The sequence below is a fragment of the Poecilia latipinna genome, unplaced genomic scaffold (assembly GCF_001443285.1).
Source record: "Poecilia latipinna isolate Pla-1442-1.1 unplaced genomic scaffold, P_latipinna-1.0 Scaffold441, whole genome shotgun sequence".
Lineage (NCBI taxonomy): Eukaryota > Metazoa > Chordata > Actinopteri > Cyprinodontiformes > Poeciliidae > Poecilia > Poecilia latipinna.
The window spans coordinates 111,675-129,707 of NW_015113057.1; the positions used below are offsets into that span (position 1 = coordinate 111,675).

Consider the following 18,033-nt stretch of genomic DNA (forward strand, 5'->3'; position numbering starts at 1 on the left):
ACGTCAGCGGCTATGTTCCTTTATTAAACGGACCGATCTGTTCCACCTTTTACACGCTGCTGCTCCCGCTTTAGAAGTGTTTAATCTGGCACTATTTGGGTCTTCACAAATACACACAGCTGGGATTATTTTACTCCCTTGCTCCTGCTTAAACCTCTCTCTCTCTCTCTCTCTCTCTCTCTCTCTCTCTCTCTCTTTCTCTTGTGTTTGACCTCAGTGGGTTACTTTTAGCTCAGGATTTGAAGGGGAGACCCGAAAAAAAGTGATTTGTTTCTGCTCTCTGGTGACACCTGGCGGTCAGAATCGCCAATCTTCTTCTTCCGCTCTAACTTTGAGGATTTGAAGAATGCAAGAATTTCCCAGAAGGAAAAGAGATCGCTTGTCTGTCGTTCATGCATTAGTCATCTCGGGGAGCCACAGTTATCTTGATTACCATCTCCGGATTCAGTAGCCTTTCATTCCTCTGCCACTCACGCACACAAAAGTCATCCTCAGGACTGAGTAAGTTGATCTGTGTGCACCACCGGTCAAGAGCAATCTGGTAATTGAACCTGGACTACTTAGGTACGTAAGAATGCATAACAAGATGGGAAATGCATACGGGCCGTTTCGAGTCGGGTGATTCCGATTTGCAATTAATCTGTGGCGTGTGAGTTAAAGAAAAACAGCCATTTTGAAATACCACAGAGATAATTAAATTAATGTTACATAAAGAAAATAAATGGAGCCGCAGTCATTTGGAGCTCATTTCCTCTAAATGTCACCAAGAGGATATTTTGTGAACTCTGGCAAGGGATGAATGGCGAAGGCGTATAATTAACCCCATAAAAATCAATACAGATCCCTGACGAATGTAAGCAGAGCTAAGGTTATAAAATGGTAGATATGATGGATGACCAATGAGCATTTTTAAATAAAGTGCCATACAAAGACTCATACTCCTTAAAATTTGTAATATTTTGCTAAAGCTACAAACATTAACATTAATTAGGTTATCAACGTTATGAGGCAGTCTCTTCGAGGATAGCCCTGAATGTAGCTTTATTCGTTTTCCCAACAACTCTGGGGATAATAAACAGCATCAGGTTCCATTCGAAGTTCAGGTTTCTGACAGGAAGTAGACTTTTGGTGGGTATTATTACCAATTAAAGACTTGCCATGCTGATTTCCTCACATCCAAACTTATAGAGTGCTGCCATAAAATCAACAGGTGATACAGTAAGAGGGTGCAGACATTTTCTTGTGACGTGTTTCAGCTCGTCTTTCTTGACTTATGTCACACATTAAAGTTAGAAAAATGTATAAAACGTATATTTTTGGTTTAATTTTTCTTAACATGGTTGCACAAATTTGCGTAAATCCTCTATACATGCAGGTAAAAGGGAGCGGAAAAAACGTTTCAACTAATTAAAGTGCTGTAATTGTACTCACTCTTTTTTGAGAGCGCTCCACTGTCACGTGACTAGTAAAGCTTCCCAGCAGCTCAGACGCCGACCCGTCCGTCCCTCGCGGAATCTATGCCGTGTCAAGTTGCCATGGAGACCATTTTTGTTTTCTTCCCCCACAAAGCACAACCTTCCCCCTCACACCAAGTGAAAGGTTGTGCTTTAAAGTTTGTATAGAAGCGTTTATGAATGAAGACTGGGAACCAGTGTGGCTTGTCGATGAGCAGACAGAGGTTTTCTAAGGCGGGTTAACAGCAGAGACCAGCTAACCTGTCTGTTCGCCCTGTTTACAGGTGGGTCACTGAGCCTGGTTGCACCTCCATGTTTTAAATATCTGCTCTTTTATCGTACGCAGATAGGAGCTGTTACGTACACAGGTTGAGCCCAAACTTTGTGCGTGATTAAGTTCAACATACAAACAGATGCTATGGATTTATTGTTAGAATAAGTTTTGGAGGAATCTGTTTGAATCTTATTATTTGGGGTCAATAGGAGCAGCTATCATGACCTACTCCAGGCAAGGAGGAGGGCCATGTTATGATTTTATTACAGGGCAACACAGAGACGCAACCAGACTGATGACTTAAAATAACATGAATATTTCTAACATATCCACTTTCCATAAGCTAGTGGTGAAACTAGATGTTTCTCCAAGGACTGACACGAGGGGGGTGGGAAAGCTTTATCAACGTTTTATTTCAAGTATAACATGGAAAAAAATATGTTATAAGCAAAATTATCTGCCAATGGAACAAGTACTTTCTCATCAATATTATATGTTTCAAATTAAATGAGCATGATTTTATATCGCTTGAGTGTATAAAATGCAGATAGATATACTGTTAGGATTTTGTTTTGCTAGTATCATTTAACTGTCACTTTAGACGTCTGAATTACAGCCTCCATGTAAGAAACATGCGCCACATACAGCTGAGAGAAAATAACCTAAGATACTGCTCTATTGGTTTGTATTATTATCACAGTTTCTAAGTAAACAAGTGAAAAATGACTCTTTTTCAACTGGCAATACAATGATGTACAAAACCCCACTGCAATATTATTTAAGAGTGCAAGTGTATTTCAGCATAAGAATGAAATAATACCAATCTTCATCTTGTAAAAACATTTATTTGATGGTGAGCCCACATACTGCCTGATGGGCCACATGTTTTGCTTTTTTATGCATCTGCTCCATTCAGACTGAGCCAGGTTCTGGTTCTGCTGGAGTTTTCTTCCTGTTAAAGGGGAGGTTTTCCTCCCCACTGTCTCCACATGCATGCTCGGTATGAGGGAAAGCAAGCGATTGTCATTATGCCCAGGAGGAGTGAACACTGCAGGTTGTAATCTGCTTTTTGACCAATTTGAGTAATAAACTGAACTTCACAGCAATTTTCTTGATAACTTGGACTGTACATATTACTGGACTGAAATTATTTTTTTTGGAAAAGTGCCTCAAGAAAAATGAAAAATGGATATAAATAAACTAAGTTGAATTGAATGTCTTGCCGAATCTGTTGACATTTCTCTTTCCTTTATAGAATATTGTAACTGATTCATTGTCGGGTACTAACTCAGTAACTTCTCCCCAGTTCAGCTTGGCTGAGTGAAAGTTTACAATCTGAAAATATCTTCCAAAGTTTCTAAAAGATTTAATTTATTCTGTCAAATCTGTAGTAAACTTTTACTTTATATATATATATATATATATATATATATATATATAATTTATTTATTTTTACACATGTGTTGTAACTGTCACTATGTCAGTATAATATAAGACAAGTAATTTGTGAAAAAATTAAGCTCCTCTGCCTTTTCCCAGTGCTAACCAGAAACAACAAATCAGAGGCAGGCCTTAGCACTGTCAATCATGCCCACTTGTGACTTAATGGGCATGTTCTCTGCTATGTTGTGAATGATTGACGGTGCTAAGCCCCTCCTCCTGGCTCTGATTGGTTGTTTTTGGTCGAGCAGTGGATTTCTTTAGACGGCAACAGCAGGACTGGGAAGAGATGGAGGAGCTTGATCTTTTCACACATTATATGTCTCATATTATATACTGATGTTATGATATGATGACAGTTTTAACAAATATGTGAAAACTTTTGTTTTTTAAATAAAAGTTACACAATGCAGCTTTAATAGTCGTTATCAGGTAACATAGAGGTAAATTCGTTGTGTGCTGACATGAAATTCTGCATTTTATTTTAAATTTTATTAGAAAAAAGAATCTTTTTAAGTATATCATAAAAAGAAATTAAAAATCTACCTTGCTGTTTAAATAAATACTGACAGATGTGTGTTCTCTTGCATTAACAATCAGTTCCAGGAACTGATTGTAACTCCAAAACTCCAAAACTTCATAACACGGTAATGCTGCCGTGGGAAGCTTTATCAACTCATTTATGTTGAATTTCCAAGCGTTTTCATTTTTCCTCCGTCACCTCCAACTTTTTCTCTCAAACCTTTCTCCATCAGGCTCTGAGGGACGCCAGAATGAGCTGCGCGGTGGCAACGGGCCGTCTGCAGGTCCTCCAGATCTACCGCCTGCTGCAGTGGATCCACAAAGGAGAGAAGGATGAGATCCAGAAGATGGTGAAGCTTGGGGTGAAGAACCTCATCAACCTCACCGAGCCACAGGAAGGCCTGGGGGTGCTCCACCTGGCGGTTTCAGCCAACAATAGCGGTGATGAGCTTCATCTTTGCTCTGTCTGATTGTAAATTAGACGTTTCGATCAAACAAGTGCTCGAGTTGCGTTCTGCAGGTGTAACATTTGTCAACTGAAGTGACGTTTTATGGCAACAAACATCCAGGCGCAATCATGCCGCTCCATTTATATTTCTATGTAACAGGAAAGTTGTATTTATTATATAAAGGTAATTTGAGTCGATGCGTAAAACCTCAGAAACTTCACTCTAAATGATTTGTTTGGTCAGTGGTAGGGAGGAATGAGCAATGACGCGTGCTAGCTCTCAGGCAAACAGAAAATGGCAGCAGACTAGCAAAACGGTGGATTTTTTTATTTATTTATTTTGACATGCTAATCATTGGTGTGTGCAACCAGAGTTTCTGTTTCACACAGTTCTGCGGCGAAGCGTGTCAGGTTCGACGTCCGTCTGAGCGTGTCTGTTGCTCTGTCTCCTCACAGACCTTGTTGAGTTTCTCCTCTCCCTTGGAGCACAACCCGATGTCCAAGACAAGATGGGCCGCACGCCCGCCATGCTAGCTGCCGAGCTGGGGAACGAGGACATTTTATCGCTGCTGTTCCAGAAACAGCCCGACATGAAACTAGTGGACATAAAGGGCAAAGGTGGGCAGAGAGAGAGTGAAAATAGAGTGAAATGCTCAGACGTGATTGCAGAGTTAGGAGCTCCCAGCTCTCAACTCGCACTTTGTCAAAGTGTCACGATAACAAATTTTGCTGGGCGATAAATCGCCTCGGCAATTACTGCGATAGACAGTGTTATTGTTACTTTGAGTCCATTTTCAAGGAATATATTGATAATAGTGAAATAATCCAAGTCTGCCTTCTCAAAGACTAAAAAACTTTAATTTTGTAAAGAACACTTAACACTGGAACTGGAATAACCAGGATAAAACACGACAGCCAAATACAATAAATAAAAATGGAAATAAAAACCACATACAATCAAAACTCAGAAATAAAATGGATTACGATGTCTCAAAAATAAAATATGAATCATCACAATGGAAAGTATAAAGCTCAGTTCAGTTTAACATGTGATTAAATGCATAATCCGCCAGGCTTATTGTCGTTACAGAGGCTATATATTGTTAATACACTGAAAGATAACTTTAGCTTTTTTCCCCAGGCTATTTCAATCATTTTTCCATTAAACAGTTGAGTGCAGAAGTTTACCTTTATTGTATCCTTTGTCAATTAGCATTTCACACAGAACCCAGACGCTCCTGTAGGAGCCCATCAACAAACTCCAGGATTAATTATAGATGGAAAAATTGACCATACTTCCATAACATATGTTGAAATTATTTTTTCATCACTAAATTAAGGCTGAATGTTAGAACTAAAAAAAACAAATGGTAGAATTCATTTCAGTTAGTTTGTTTTTAAGGTACAGAGCTACTTTTAAATACGGTGGAGAGGCTTTTGATAAGCTGCGGCTCATGGCAGCCGTAGACAGTTCTATAGGCTGTAGGTGTTTTATCTATTCCAAAACCAGTTTTCCATGTGCAAATGTCTGAAACTGAAGTAAGATGAAAAAAAACCCCTCTTCCATTAATATTATGATTTGGGAAATTGAAATAACTTGGGCTTGTTTATCAGATTAAAAGTACCTTTAAAGCAGGTACTAAACTGAATTTACATTAAGCCAACATGTCTGTGGTTGTTGTAGTATCCTAACCTTACACGTTGCATTTTTATAACCTGTAAACTGAAAATCATCATAATTAACAAGAAGAAAGATGTGAAAACATCACTGTGTGAAATTAATCTATGTAATGTGTTTCACTTAATGAGCTGAGTTACTGAAATACATTCACTTTTCAATGCTATTCTAAGAACACAGTACTTAAATATGTGGTTTTAGATTTATGCAACCAGTTTGAACCTGCATGGACCATAGAGGATACATAATCATTTTTAAATTTTGTAGCCAATCAGGATGCTTTTTTGCTCTTAGTAGGTTTTGTCAGGTAAACGTTGTCTTACATCTCAAGAACACGTGTGTGGCTTTTGCTTACATATCGATGAGAAAGACACAACGGAGAATCCTTCCAGATAATCTAACGCTGTTCTTGCTTTAATGCATCCAGATCAGAAAACGCCGTGAAACACGGAGGGACCAAGAGTTGGCATCAGTGTTTGGACTTTTGGGTCCAAACATTGAATTCAAGGTCGTAAAATGTTCTGTTTAGTCATATAGCGTGTTTGTCCGGGTACGTCCGTGTGTGGCTCTGTGTGTGAGTCAGGCCCCTGTGTGTGTGTGAGTCTAATTACAGATCAAGCCCTCACGGTGACGCTCTGATGTGGAACCTGCTCTGTAACCCGATAACGCCGCTCGCTCCCCAGAGGCGTGTTCAGCCGAGGCGCACCGCTCTCATCCCCGGCTTCTCTTCAAGCGTTTCATTCCCCACACGTTTTCGATTATTGCATACAAATTTTAAAAAAAAGAATCTAAATTACTTTTAATTAGCAACTGGTTATTTTTCTCCATTGGATCTGAATGTAAAAATGAAGGAACATATTTAGCGCAGGCAGCACTTGAACTACACAAAGACTCAGCAGTTATGAACCGCCCAGCCCGACTCACCACCTCAGATCTAATAATTTTTGCCAAAGCCCAAATGTAAATGACACCTCTCTCATTTTTAGCCTTCTTTTTATTATTCTTTATCTCATTTGTGATTCAGGCGTGCTGTTCTACTGCAGCTACCCCACCAAGCGCCACGCCCGCTGCCTAGAACTGGCGCTGAAGAACGGGGCCGATCCCAACAACATCTCTTGTAGCGGGGTTCACGTTCTTAGCATGATGTGTGAGAAAGCTAATGAGTGCACCCCCTTGTGCCTCGCCCTGCTGGATGCTGGTGCAGACCCCAACGCGGCAAATGAGGTAAAAGAAAAGAATAAGAAAACATGACAGAAACAATTTAAATGACAGAGAAAATTATGGAGAAGAAACCATCTAAAGTGTGATTTCTTCTGCCCAGACAACGGGTGTGACGGCGCTGATGGAGGCTGCCAAGACGGGCTCCCTGCCAGTTGTTCGGCAAATCCTCAGGAGAGGTGGAAACCCGAACACCCTGGACCAAAACGGCTACAACGCAGTACACTACGCCGCCCTGAGTGGCTGTTTTGAGGTGTGGTAACTAGAACTTTTTCTGTCATATGCCTTTAAGCTTTTTCACATTTTGTTGGGTTGCAACCCGAAACGCACCGATCCGATGTTAATCGGTCCAGATATTGAAAAAACTCCCTGTAGACTCTCACACCCACTCTGCTTTTGATTATAAATAAAATCATTGTTTTTTCAGGTTAGTAGAAATCGTCCTGCAGAATCACTTTTTTCTAAAAAATAAATGATGAGAATGATAAATTGTATTTATATTTTGTCATTTTCTTAGCACTTCACTCCAATTAAACACCAGAAGCAGAATCTTACTTTAGGTAATTTAATTGTCCAAATTTAGGTTTGGACAATCTGTAACACGTAACTCTGCGACGTTTCCCATCCTTCAGGTAATCATGGTGCTGTCAGGATTTGCAGCAGATATGAGTGTGATTAACATGGACAACTGTACGCCCTTACACTACGCCGCCGCCGCAGGCAATGCCCTGTCCTGCAAGTTCCTTGCTCAGAGAGGTATGCCGTGACATTGCAAAGCGTCTTCAATTTCAACGCAATCACCCAAAGTATTGGGTCAAAGTATTAGATCTCTGGACGTGTCCTCTGGAGCTTTAAGGATTTTGGTTACAGAAATGAAGAGTAGCTCTTTTGTATGTTAGCATTGCAAGCTTATATCTCTGCTTTGATGCATGTGGAGGTAGGAAATTAAATCAAACAGAGCAATACGCAGTCCTGAATTAAATTAGGTAACGCGATCAAGTGGTTTTTTTTGTTGTTGTATTTTTTCATAGCAGTCTGCTCTGTGTTCAGGTTGTAACCCCAAAGTGAAGAACAAGGAAGGTTTGCTGGCACGTCAGATTGCCAAAGACTTCGGACTCAAGGCAGCGATCAAGGAGCTGAAGAAAGCAGAGAGGGCATTTGGGAAAAGCAAAAAATCCACTGGTGGCGGCATGATGTCAGATCTCTGGGCCCTGACCCTTCACGATTGGTCAAACGAGTACCAGGCTGAATTAGTGGAAGCCTTTAGGGACCAATTTGGCAATGCTGACTTAGACACCTTCATGTCCGTGTTAGAGAACCTGGGTGCTCCGGTTGAACCAGACCAACTCGAGATGGTCTTCTCAGCACACAACAAGAAGGGGGAGGGCCTGATCAACGTGAATGACTTTGTCAAAGGCACCAAGTACATCAAGAAAGTCTTCCGTCTCACTGGGTACACAACTCAGAAGAAAAAGAAAGAAAAGGGGGCTAAGAAGAAGAAGAAGAAAGGCCCGTTTGTCCTCCCCATACCCATTTGCACCCTCGTGCCGGAGCTCAAGCCCCGACGGCCCGACGGCGGCCCGCCTCACTTCATGATTGAGAAGTACCACAACTTGACAGACGTTCGCCGCTTTGACAACGAGCACCCGCCGCTTCATCCCATAGTCAACGACTCGTGGTGGTACATAGAGAAGCCAAACAAAGTTTACATCAACATCAACTACTGTGTGAGGAACGGAGATTTGGAGTCTCTGGACCTCGCCTTCAACGACGGAGTACCTGTGGACGCTCAGGATGAATTTTACAAGACCCCGCTGATGGAGGCATGCATCAGCGGCAACTACGAGTTGGTCCAGTACCTTCTAGAAAAGGGGTGAGTAGCCACACCTGACATCCAGATGTTTCTGGTCCAGGCTTGTCAGTGTTGAGACACACCCCTAAACACTTGGTCTGTTGCACAAAACCCCAAGAAAATATGTTGTATGTGCAAATACTGTTAAAAAGCTCTGTATTTGATTTTCACTGGTAATTCCTATTAATAGTTTCAAGAGCCTTAAAAAGGGTGAACTGTCACTATGATGGAAAAACATCTTACCATTTCAATTAAAATTTTTGGTGGCCATGGTAACTAGCCTTAGCATTCATGCCAGGCTATGTTATGATAAACCTGTTATGGAGTAGCAGAGAGCAAGAGGTAGGGTGTTAGTGGCACGTACACAAGAGTGATTGATAGCGATAAGACCCTCCCCTTGGCTCTGATTGGCTGTTTCTGACTGGGCGGTGTATTTCTGCAGTTGCTAGTGTGGGAAGGCAGAGGATCTTAGTTTTTTTCACATCTGTCTCGATACGGTACTGCGACAACATAATGATAATTTTAGTAAATATGAAAAAAACATATTTTAAAAAAATAAAAGTTACATACTGCAGCTGTAAAGCAACTCAGTGTTTCAGCATCTTTGCAGTTTTCTGGATGTTTAGTCCAGATTAGTGCTGCATAGAAGCTGAATGCTGCTTCTCCATGTTTCTGGTTCTGGTTCTGCTCTCCATCCCCAGAACCAGAACCAGAATAACTGAGAGGTCTGGAAGGTTTGATCCAACAGCAGATCTTAATGTATTTTGAAGTGAAGAACTAACAGAAAGTAACGTTCAATCTGCCGTGCAGCGTAGAATCAATAAGTAATGAGGTCTCACTGAACACGAACTCCCACCTCGCATCCGACAGGGCTGAAGTGAACATGTGTGACCAGTTCTTCTGGACGCCCCTCCACCACGCGGCCAACGGGGGGTACTTGGAAATTGTGGAGCTTTTGGTGAATGCCGGGGCCGACGTCAACGCAAAGGCCCTCAATGACGGCACGCCACTCATGAGAGCCATCGAGAGCTCCAGCTTCTCATGTGTGGAATTCCTCATCAACTCTGGGGCCAAAGTCTATTCAGAGACCAAGAAAGGTATGATGCAGTCTGAACATTAAAAATGTTTTTTATTTTTATTTTAAACTTCGGTTTGAATTTACGCTGTTGTACATTGATACAGATCTTATCACTGCATATCATCATTTTAAACACGAGTAAAAACAACAGTAGAAATAAGAAAGAAATCTATTTGTCATTAATTACTGTTCAGAAGCACAAAAGAAAAATGAAAACAACCGTAACTGCATTCATTCATCTCGGCCTTGTGTTTTTCCTCCAGGAGTAACCTGCCTTGATATGGCCAGACACTTTGGAGAAACCAGCATAGAGAGCCTGGTTCAGGAAAAGGTGAACGCGCTGCCAGACCCCAAAAAAGCAAAACCTAAACCTGGTAAAAAGAAGGTACCCACGTAGCCCTGCCGTTTGACCGCGGTTTACATTAAAAACGTTCTGCATGGAACTTTTGATGTGTCACACTGACGTTTTGTGTGTGTTCGTTGGTGAAAGGTTTCCTAGCAGAAAGCAGTTTCCTTACAACGGTTGAAACGATGCAGTCAAGTCAAACGTCACGCTGTGCACCGATCCAGTTTGGTTTATTTTTTTCATTTCCAATACCGGAAGCGAGGTTCAGTATCAGTGTATTTTGATCTGATACATCTCAGAGGATGTCAGAGGAAAACACGCACCAGATAACCATAAAACTGACCGAATTGAAATCCCGAAAATAAATTTGCTGAATGGAAACCCATCAATTTAAAAAAAAAAAAAAAACTTTTTCGATAACAGGTTTTTGTGTTAGGATGGGGGGGTTTGTGTTTCGCAAGACTGCAGTGGAAACACTTTTTTGCATCACACAAAAAAGCCGTCGATCACTCGTGATCGACGGCTGGACGGTAACTACTGGCTGAAATGTCAAAGTCGACGACAGGAAATGGTAGGAGGATGGTGGTTTGTTTTTGTTGTTTTTGGACGATGTGCAGCCGGCTCCACCACAGCGCTTACAGCGTCGCACTGTTCATGAAAAGTTGTGTGTAATTCCAACATGTTGAATCTATAACTCTTCTGTAAAATGGCTGACTACAATTTCCCCAAAACGCAGCATATGTAGCCGCTCCCAAGAATATGAGGCTTGTTGCTCCAACGCTGGAATAAGACGCCTAAGTCTCCTCTGATTGGTTGATAGATGATGTTTACATCCATCTCTATCATGATTTTTATTGACTGAACAAGCTTATTCACATGTGACTTTAATTTAATTTCTTATTTAACGGAAACACCGCAAGTGTTTTTTCGACATTAACAGAATTTAGACAAAAGTGTGCACACATTTGCTAATGGAAACTCATCTACAGATACAACAATCCCAAAATCGGTCAGTCTCTCATTTCACTACATTTGTTTCTCAGCAATGAAAAAAAGTTCTTGTTGTCATTGCTGAGAATAGACTAAAACTATTTACTAAAAATAGAAAAAATTCTGCCAAAAATGTACAGAAACTGTACACCTTTCTTTTATTAAGGCCAACATTGGAGACCTCTTCCCCCCCTTTTTTTTACTTTGTTACAGTTTTTTTGTTTTAAATTACTTTGTTGTAAAAAAAAAAAAAAAGTAACCTACAGATTATGGAAAGGGGATTTTTAATATATTTTTTTTATTCACGTGGCTAGCACTGGTAGCAGTTGGTGCAATAAAGGAGGAAAACTCTTCGGTGAAGTGTCAAAAGTTTAAAACTCCAGAAAAAGCCTTGGAAATGTAAAAATATTGGACAGAGAGGAATGTCCGTCGTCTGTTTCTCATCACGGTGTAATTGTAGCTCTCAGCCAGTTAGCATGATCTGCCGTCTGCTTATCAACACTTCAATCACGTAGATGTACAATCATGTAGAACTCGATCTTTAAAAATATACACCTGCATGCATTTCTTCCAGTAGGGATTTCATGTTATGTTTTTAGAGTCGTTTCTGCTAAGTGGACTTGCATGTTCAGCAAATGTTCCACACTATAAAGTTTCTAAGGTTACTCCTTCATGGTTGTTACTGATACTGACACCATTTTGAATTTTTTTGTAATTCAAAACAAACTGATTTATTCATGAAGGATTAGATTTTAACAGTCTCTAAGGAGAAAAAAGGACATATAACTGGATCTCAGTAAATTATACAGTAATTCAGCATAAATGAGAACACAGAGCCCCGGTGAACGGCGAGCGGCTCTTACAGGTGATTTACTCTGGAGCAGACGAGTAGCTGACACAGGGACCCAGTGAAGACGATGCAAATCACCTGAGGCCAGGCCTAGCTAATACACGGCTGCAGATAAACAGCCTTCAGCTCGGCGAAGAGGAAGAGGGTGAGAGGAGGTTGGGCATCTGTTAATTCTCTTCATCTTCAGGCAAGAAAAGTTGGGTTTAGTACTGCCCTCCAGGAATTATTTGTGTGAACAGTAATTGATATCACTAATCACAACCTCATTGCGTTCTCATGTATGTGGCTCTCAGAGGCGAAGATGCTAAAAACAAGAGGACTGTAGCTTCTCGGGTAATCCCGTAGCGTTTCTGTAACTCGAACTGACCTGAGTTTAAACTTGAAGCATGTGAGTCAGACTGACGCACAAAGCCTTGTTATGATTTCAGCAGGCTAAAAAGTGCTGACTCTGCACTTACTATGTTCAAGATCTTTGGTCTGAACGCTAACGTTACAGCAGTGGAAATGGAATATAATCAGTTCAAGGTTGAGCATGAATACACTGCTCTCCGTCTGAAAGCTCAGTTTCTCCAGGGGAAGTCATTGGTTTATATTATTACGGTATCATTTTAGTGTCAGATTTTACTCACTGGTCTGTTTTTAAAGCATGTTTTGCTGTTTCATTTTTATTTTCTGTTTTGACTTTTGATGTTTTTGGGTTTGTTTGTTTTTTTAAAAAACTTTTCAAAGGTTTTTGTCACTCATGATCCATTTTCTCAGACATCTATCAGCACCTTTGTGTTGTGTAAATATTACTAGTGGTGGGCAATATGGACTTAGTTTTATCAGGATGTTTTGTGATAATAATGTGATAACTGAAAAAGTGACGATAAGAAGTATTTATTACTTCTTTTTTAGGTAACCGCAATTGTGGAAATTGTGTCACAGCAATTATAGCCCCACAAACACAAATGCTGCTCTTGAAAAACATAACATTTGTAAGATGATTCTCTAGGAAATGAGAGATAAAGAAATCTGATTTATATTTCTAAAATTGACACAGTAACTGAATTTAGTCATATTTTCCAATTTATTGCACAATTTAGAAAAATTGTAAAGTTAACAATCCAGACTATAGACAGCTTTAGTGGGTATTAAACAATAATTGGAATTTATTGTGACAATGATAAACCAAAAATCTTATCATGATAAGTAATTTATCTCAATAAATGATCAGTGATACGATAAATGCCCACCTCTAAATATTACCAAAGATTTTTTCCCCCTTTTCTATTTTATCTAGTCAACTTTCTTAAATCACATTTTGTTCTGCAAAATGCAAACGTCTTGTGTGTCTGGTCTGGTCTGCAGTACCTTTGAAAAGTATTCACTCCTTTGGATGTTTTACCCTTGGATTGCTTTTCCAAATTAATCCTGGTCAACAACATTTGGCTTTTCTAATTATAATATTTTCTTTTTAAAGAAATATTTTTAATGTCAAAGTGAAAACTTTTGTACAAAAGATGACAACTAAATAAAAATATGTAACAAAATATAAGTGATTCCATAAATATCCACCCATTTAAAGTCACTGACCTAATTCAACAAATGTCCCTCCAATTGGTGCCAGTAGTCTAACAATTTTGCCAAAAAGCAAAATTTTGTTGATGAATAGTGATTTGTAAAAACAGTTTTAAAAAAGGGTAAAACATCAAATGGAGTAAATACTTTTTTCATAGCTACTATAAATATCTGTTTAATTTTTGATATTTCTGCTCCATTGACCGCGTTCCTCTTGCTGCTCTTTACGTCAGTTCTTGGTGATTGCCTTTAGGTGGCTATTGGAAGGGGTGCTGTGCATAGCAAGACGATGACTGGGACATCAGGGAGGACGCCCACACAGATGAACTCCAAAAGCATCATCCTCCATAACACCAGGATCACCACAGGAAAAACTAACACAGAGGATATTAGCTTTGTGCCAAAAACCGTACGTTTGGTTACGCTGACGCCTAACAACCTTCTATATAAAAGCTAAATATTGACTACATTTGACTTCTATTATTCCTTGTTAACTTCAACTCCGATTGTTTTTTGTTTGTTTGTTTGTTTGTTTCAGGTTTGGGGTGAACTGCCCACCACCAGCCAGCTGATGTCAAACATAGCGAGACGAAAGGGTCGCATAACCCTGGAGGTGGACTTCGACGACTTGTTGATCCCTTTCAGCCAGCGCTTCCAGAGAAGGATCCTGGAGATAACCAAGCCAAAGACCAAACTGGAGGAAAGCCAGAGACAGAGACAAGTGTCCTAATTATGTTACTCTGCTTATGTTGTCATCATCGTTTCCTTTTTATTATTATTTTTTTTGATGGCTAATATGAAAAACGACTTTCAGCACATGTCCATCCCTGGGGCTGTGTGATTTTGATCTACAACTGAATTAAATATAAAGCCATGCAGATAATGAGAATGTGAGTAATCAAGTGAAAATAAAAGATTCTTTCCTCTTATGGTTCTGTGTCTAAAACGAAGGAACTGTTTGTCTTTTTTCGCTAATTAATTTTGCTTGGTAAATGTCCACACCTCCGAGCTCCTGTCTTCACTACGTATAGTGGTGGACTTAATTAAAGTGGTACGATGACATACTAGGGTTCTTGTAAATAGGAAAAAAATGAGTAATTTTCCACCAAATGGCTCTAATTTTATATAAAAAAACAAGGATATTTCTGAGGTCTAAAAGTTGAACATTAGCTAGAAAAACTTCACAATTTCAGAAATTTTCTTGAAAAAACAAGAAAATTTAAGCGTTGCAAAAGTCAAACATTTTCTACCTTTGAAACTCGAAAATGTCCATGTTTTTCTAAAAAAAAAAAAATTTCAGAGATTATTCTCAGAACTTTTTTTTGTTTTGTTTTGTTTTTTGCCAGAAATAAACTCTATCAATGGCCTGCACACCCTGTCGTACAGTTAATTCCTGATGGAGTTTAAATCTTTATTATTATTATTTATTTATTTTTCAGAGATACAGATTCGTCTCATACATAAGCCGCCGCAGTTTATTATGCTTTTCTTCCTGAAGTTTCATATGTTAACCAGTAGGTGGTGCTGTTTGTCAAATCTAGCCGCATAAGCTTTTGGTTGTTTATTAAGGCTGGTAATTCAAAAAAAAAAAAGAAAGAAAAGAGGAAAGAACTTGGAGGGAGCTCTCTCTTGTAGCACAGAAAGAGATCAAAATGGCAGCCACGACTTTTAGCTGCTCTCACATGCATCACTCTGATGGCTGTAAGATAAAAAAATAAATAGAAATCTACAGCATAACCATGAGATCTACCTTTAAGATGTGAGAGAATGCAGCTCCACTCTTTTTGCGTCATGTTTGCCTCAGGTTACATTTCATTAAATAAATAATCTCAGAAAATATTCCCATTTCCTGCAACAGCACACTGATGCACACTCATCATCATCAGCAGCAACACCGTCGTCAAATAAAATTAGTTAGCAGTGTCTTTAAGGTCCACAGGGACACGGTTATATAACCAAAAAAAAAAAAACACTGGCAGAGGAGAGAGGCAGCTTTGAGGTCTGAAATGTATGCTGAGAATTGTTCAAATATACATAAAAAGGATGTGGAGAGAGAGAGAGAGAGAGAGAGAGATGTAACAGCGGAACCTGAAAGCCCAGCAGGGCCGTTCAGGATGCGAGCGAGACGGGGGTGGAGGGGTGATGGCGAGGGAGCAGGATGGAGGAATGAGAGGCGGGGAGTGAGAAGATGAGGGCTTTTCTGGTGCGATCAGTGGCCACACAGGTCAGAGGGAGTAAACAAGGCTGGCTGCCGGCTCCGGCTGTGACGCAGTGAGTCCGTCAGGGGCGTGGGCTCAGGCTTATATGGTCATGCAGTATCTGGGCACGGCGGTCTGCTGGGTGTGTTGCTGTTGGAGCTCGCGCCACAAAGAGATGTGGGTCAGTTCACAAAAACGAAAAATATGGATCATTGTCAACAAAAATAACCTCAAATAGTAAATCCTGAGTGGTATTTTTAAATGTTTGTGTATTTAGTGTGATTGTCGAGGCTCGTGGGACTGAATTTATGAATGAAATGGAATATGTATCGACTTATTGAGGATATATATATTTATTTTTATTACTGTTTTAGAGTTTTTTTGTTTTTCCCCTCCCCTGTCAGTCTGAGCTCCTATCGATGTGTGCTGCAGCCAGCAGCACTGCGGTCTCCGCGCTTTGGCCCCGCACCGCTTACTCAGCACTTCTCATCCTCCGCCTCCCAAAAGCAGCACCCCTACTCAGGCGCACCGTATCCCCGGCTGCCGCCCCGAACCTCCTCGGTAATATTCCCCGTTTACTGCCGGTTACGTAAAGCTCATTCAAACCCAGACATAGATGTGCTCACACATGCATGTAATCTAATAAACCAAAAAAAAACATCCTTAAGCCATAAAGTGTTCACACACAAATTCTGCATGTCACATGCAGATAGACAGAAAAATCCACAATAAACAAGCCGAGAAATGTATTTACACCTCGAGAGCTTTATTGGATTTTTTTTCCACAATACAACCAGAAATTTATGTGGGTTTTATTGGGACTGAGCTATCTGAGAGATCAATACGGAGGAGTGAATAATTGTGTAGTGAAAGAGAGAAGATGCTTTTAAATTTTTACTAAATATGCAGCACATTTGTATTCAGGCCTGCTTGGTCATGTTCTCTAGAAAAATGTAGTCAGACCGAACTGAATTATACCAGAGGATGTTTCTACTCTGTAGAGAGCGACTATTTTCTTCTTCGTTTATTTATTTATTTATTTATTTATTTATGCAAAATAGGATGTCTGGTGATGTTTTTTTAAGTCCTGTCATAATCCACAACTAGATTTAGGTATGGGCTTTGACTGAGCCATTATAAAACATTACTATTAGTGCACCAATTGCTGTTTTCCAGCCGATCACCGATGTTTAAAAAAGTTGTACACACAGATTCTGATTTTGGCCAATTGTTTTTTTGTGTGTGTGTTTGTTTTATTTTTGTTTGTTTTTTTATGTCTGAAAAGTCACCACTGGTGTCTATTGTTAAACTGCACATGTGCAGACATGATGTGGTGGGCAGAGTTTTCAGAAATGTTTGGGGGGTTTTCTAGAAAGTTTTCTAGTTTAATCTAAAAATATCTGATTTTTTTTCTGGCATTTTTTCAAGTTTTTGGAGTTCAGAAATGTCCTTGTTTTTTTCTGAGATTACTCTTAAAATTTCTGAGCATTCAGTGGAAAGCTACTCCTGTTTTTTCCTACCTACAATGGTAGTTCATCCTGACTTTTTAAAGCATAGTTTTTTAAATTGCAGGATTAAAGTAACTTAACCCTCAGTTGCACTACCGAAACTCTGTTCCTAACATAAAGCACCTTGCAGAGATGGAGTCGGTGCACGGAGCGGATGACTGTAAACACAGTGGCACTGTGCGGTAAAGCTGTGCAGAGCTTAACAATGGTGGCACTGTCCTGATGCTACTGTACCATGCATTATTGATGAAGCAGGCTGCTTTAACTCTGCTCCCAATGATGCATGTGACTGCAGGAAGATACATGCGCACCAATGTTCCCCATACTGCTCATACAACACACCTGAACGAGTGAAACTCTTCATAACCTGTGTGTGTGTGTGTGTGTGTGTGTGTGTGTGTGTGTGTGTGTGTGTGTGTGTGTGTGTGTGTGTGTGTGTGTGTGTGTGTGTGCGTTTGTTTGTAATACCTTGTGGGGACGATTTCCTGACATATACTATGTTGTGGGGACCAATTGCTCCTTGTGGGGACCGGAGCCTGGTACCCACAAGGGGAAACCCTGTTTTTGGGTCAGGGGTCAGAGTTAGTACTAAGGTATGAATTGAATTTTGGTTAGGG

At 40.1% G+C, this 18,033-nt stretch overlaps 1 protein-coding gene across 1 annotated transcript; it reads left to right on the plus strand.

The window, feature by feature from the left end:
• Positions 1–96: 96 nt before the first annotated feature.
• Positions 97–14,641, plus strand: ankef1a (ankyrin repeat and EF-hand domain containing 1a). Its single transcript, XM_015038424.1, has 11 exons — positions 97–1,738; positions 3,924–4,131; positions 4,595–4,756; positions 6,841–7,040; positions 7,138–7,287; positions 7,667–7,790; positions 8,085–8,907; positions 9,757–9,983; positions 10,228–10,349; positions 13,964–14,119; positions 14,249–14,641. The coding sequence occupies exons 2-11, from the start codon at positions 3,942–3,944 to the stop codon at positions 14,438–14,440; spliced, it is 2,346 nt and encodes a 781-aa protein (XP_014893910.1). The 5' UTR covers positions 97–1,738; positions 3,924–3,941; the 3' UTR covers positions 14,441–14,641.
• Positions 14,642–18,033: the final 3,392 nt, after the last annotated feature.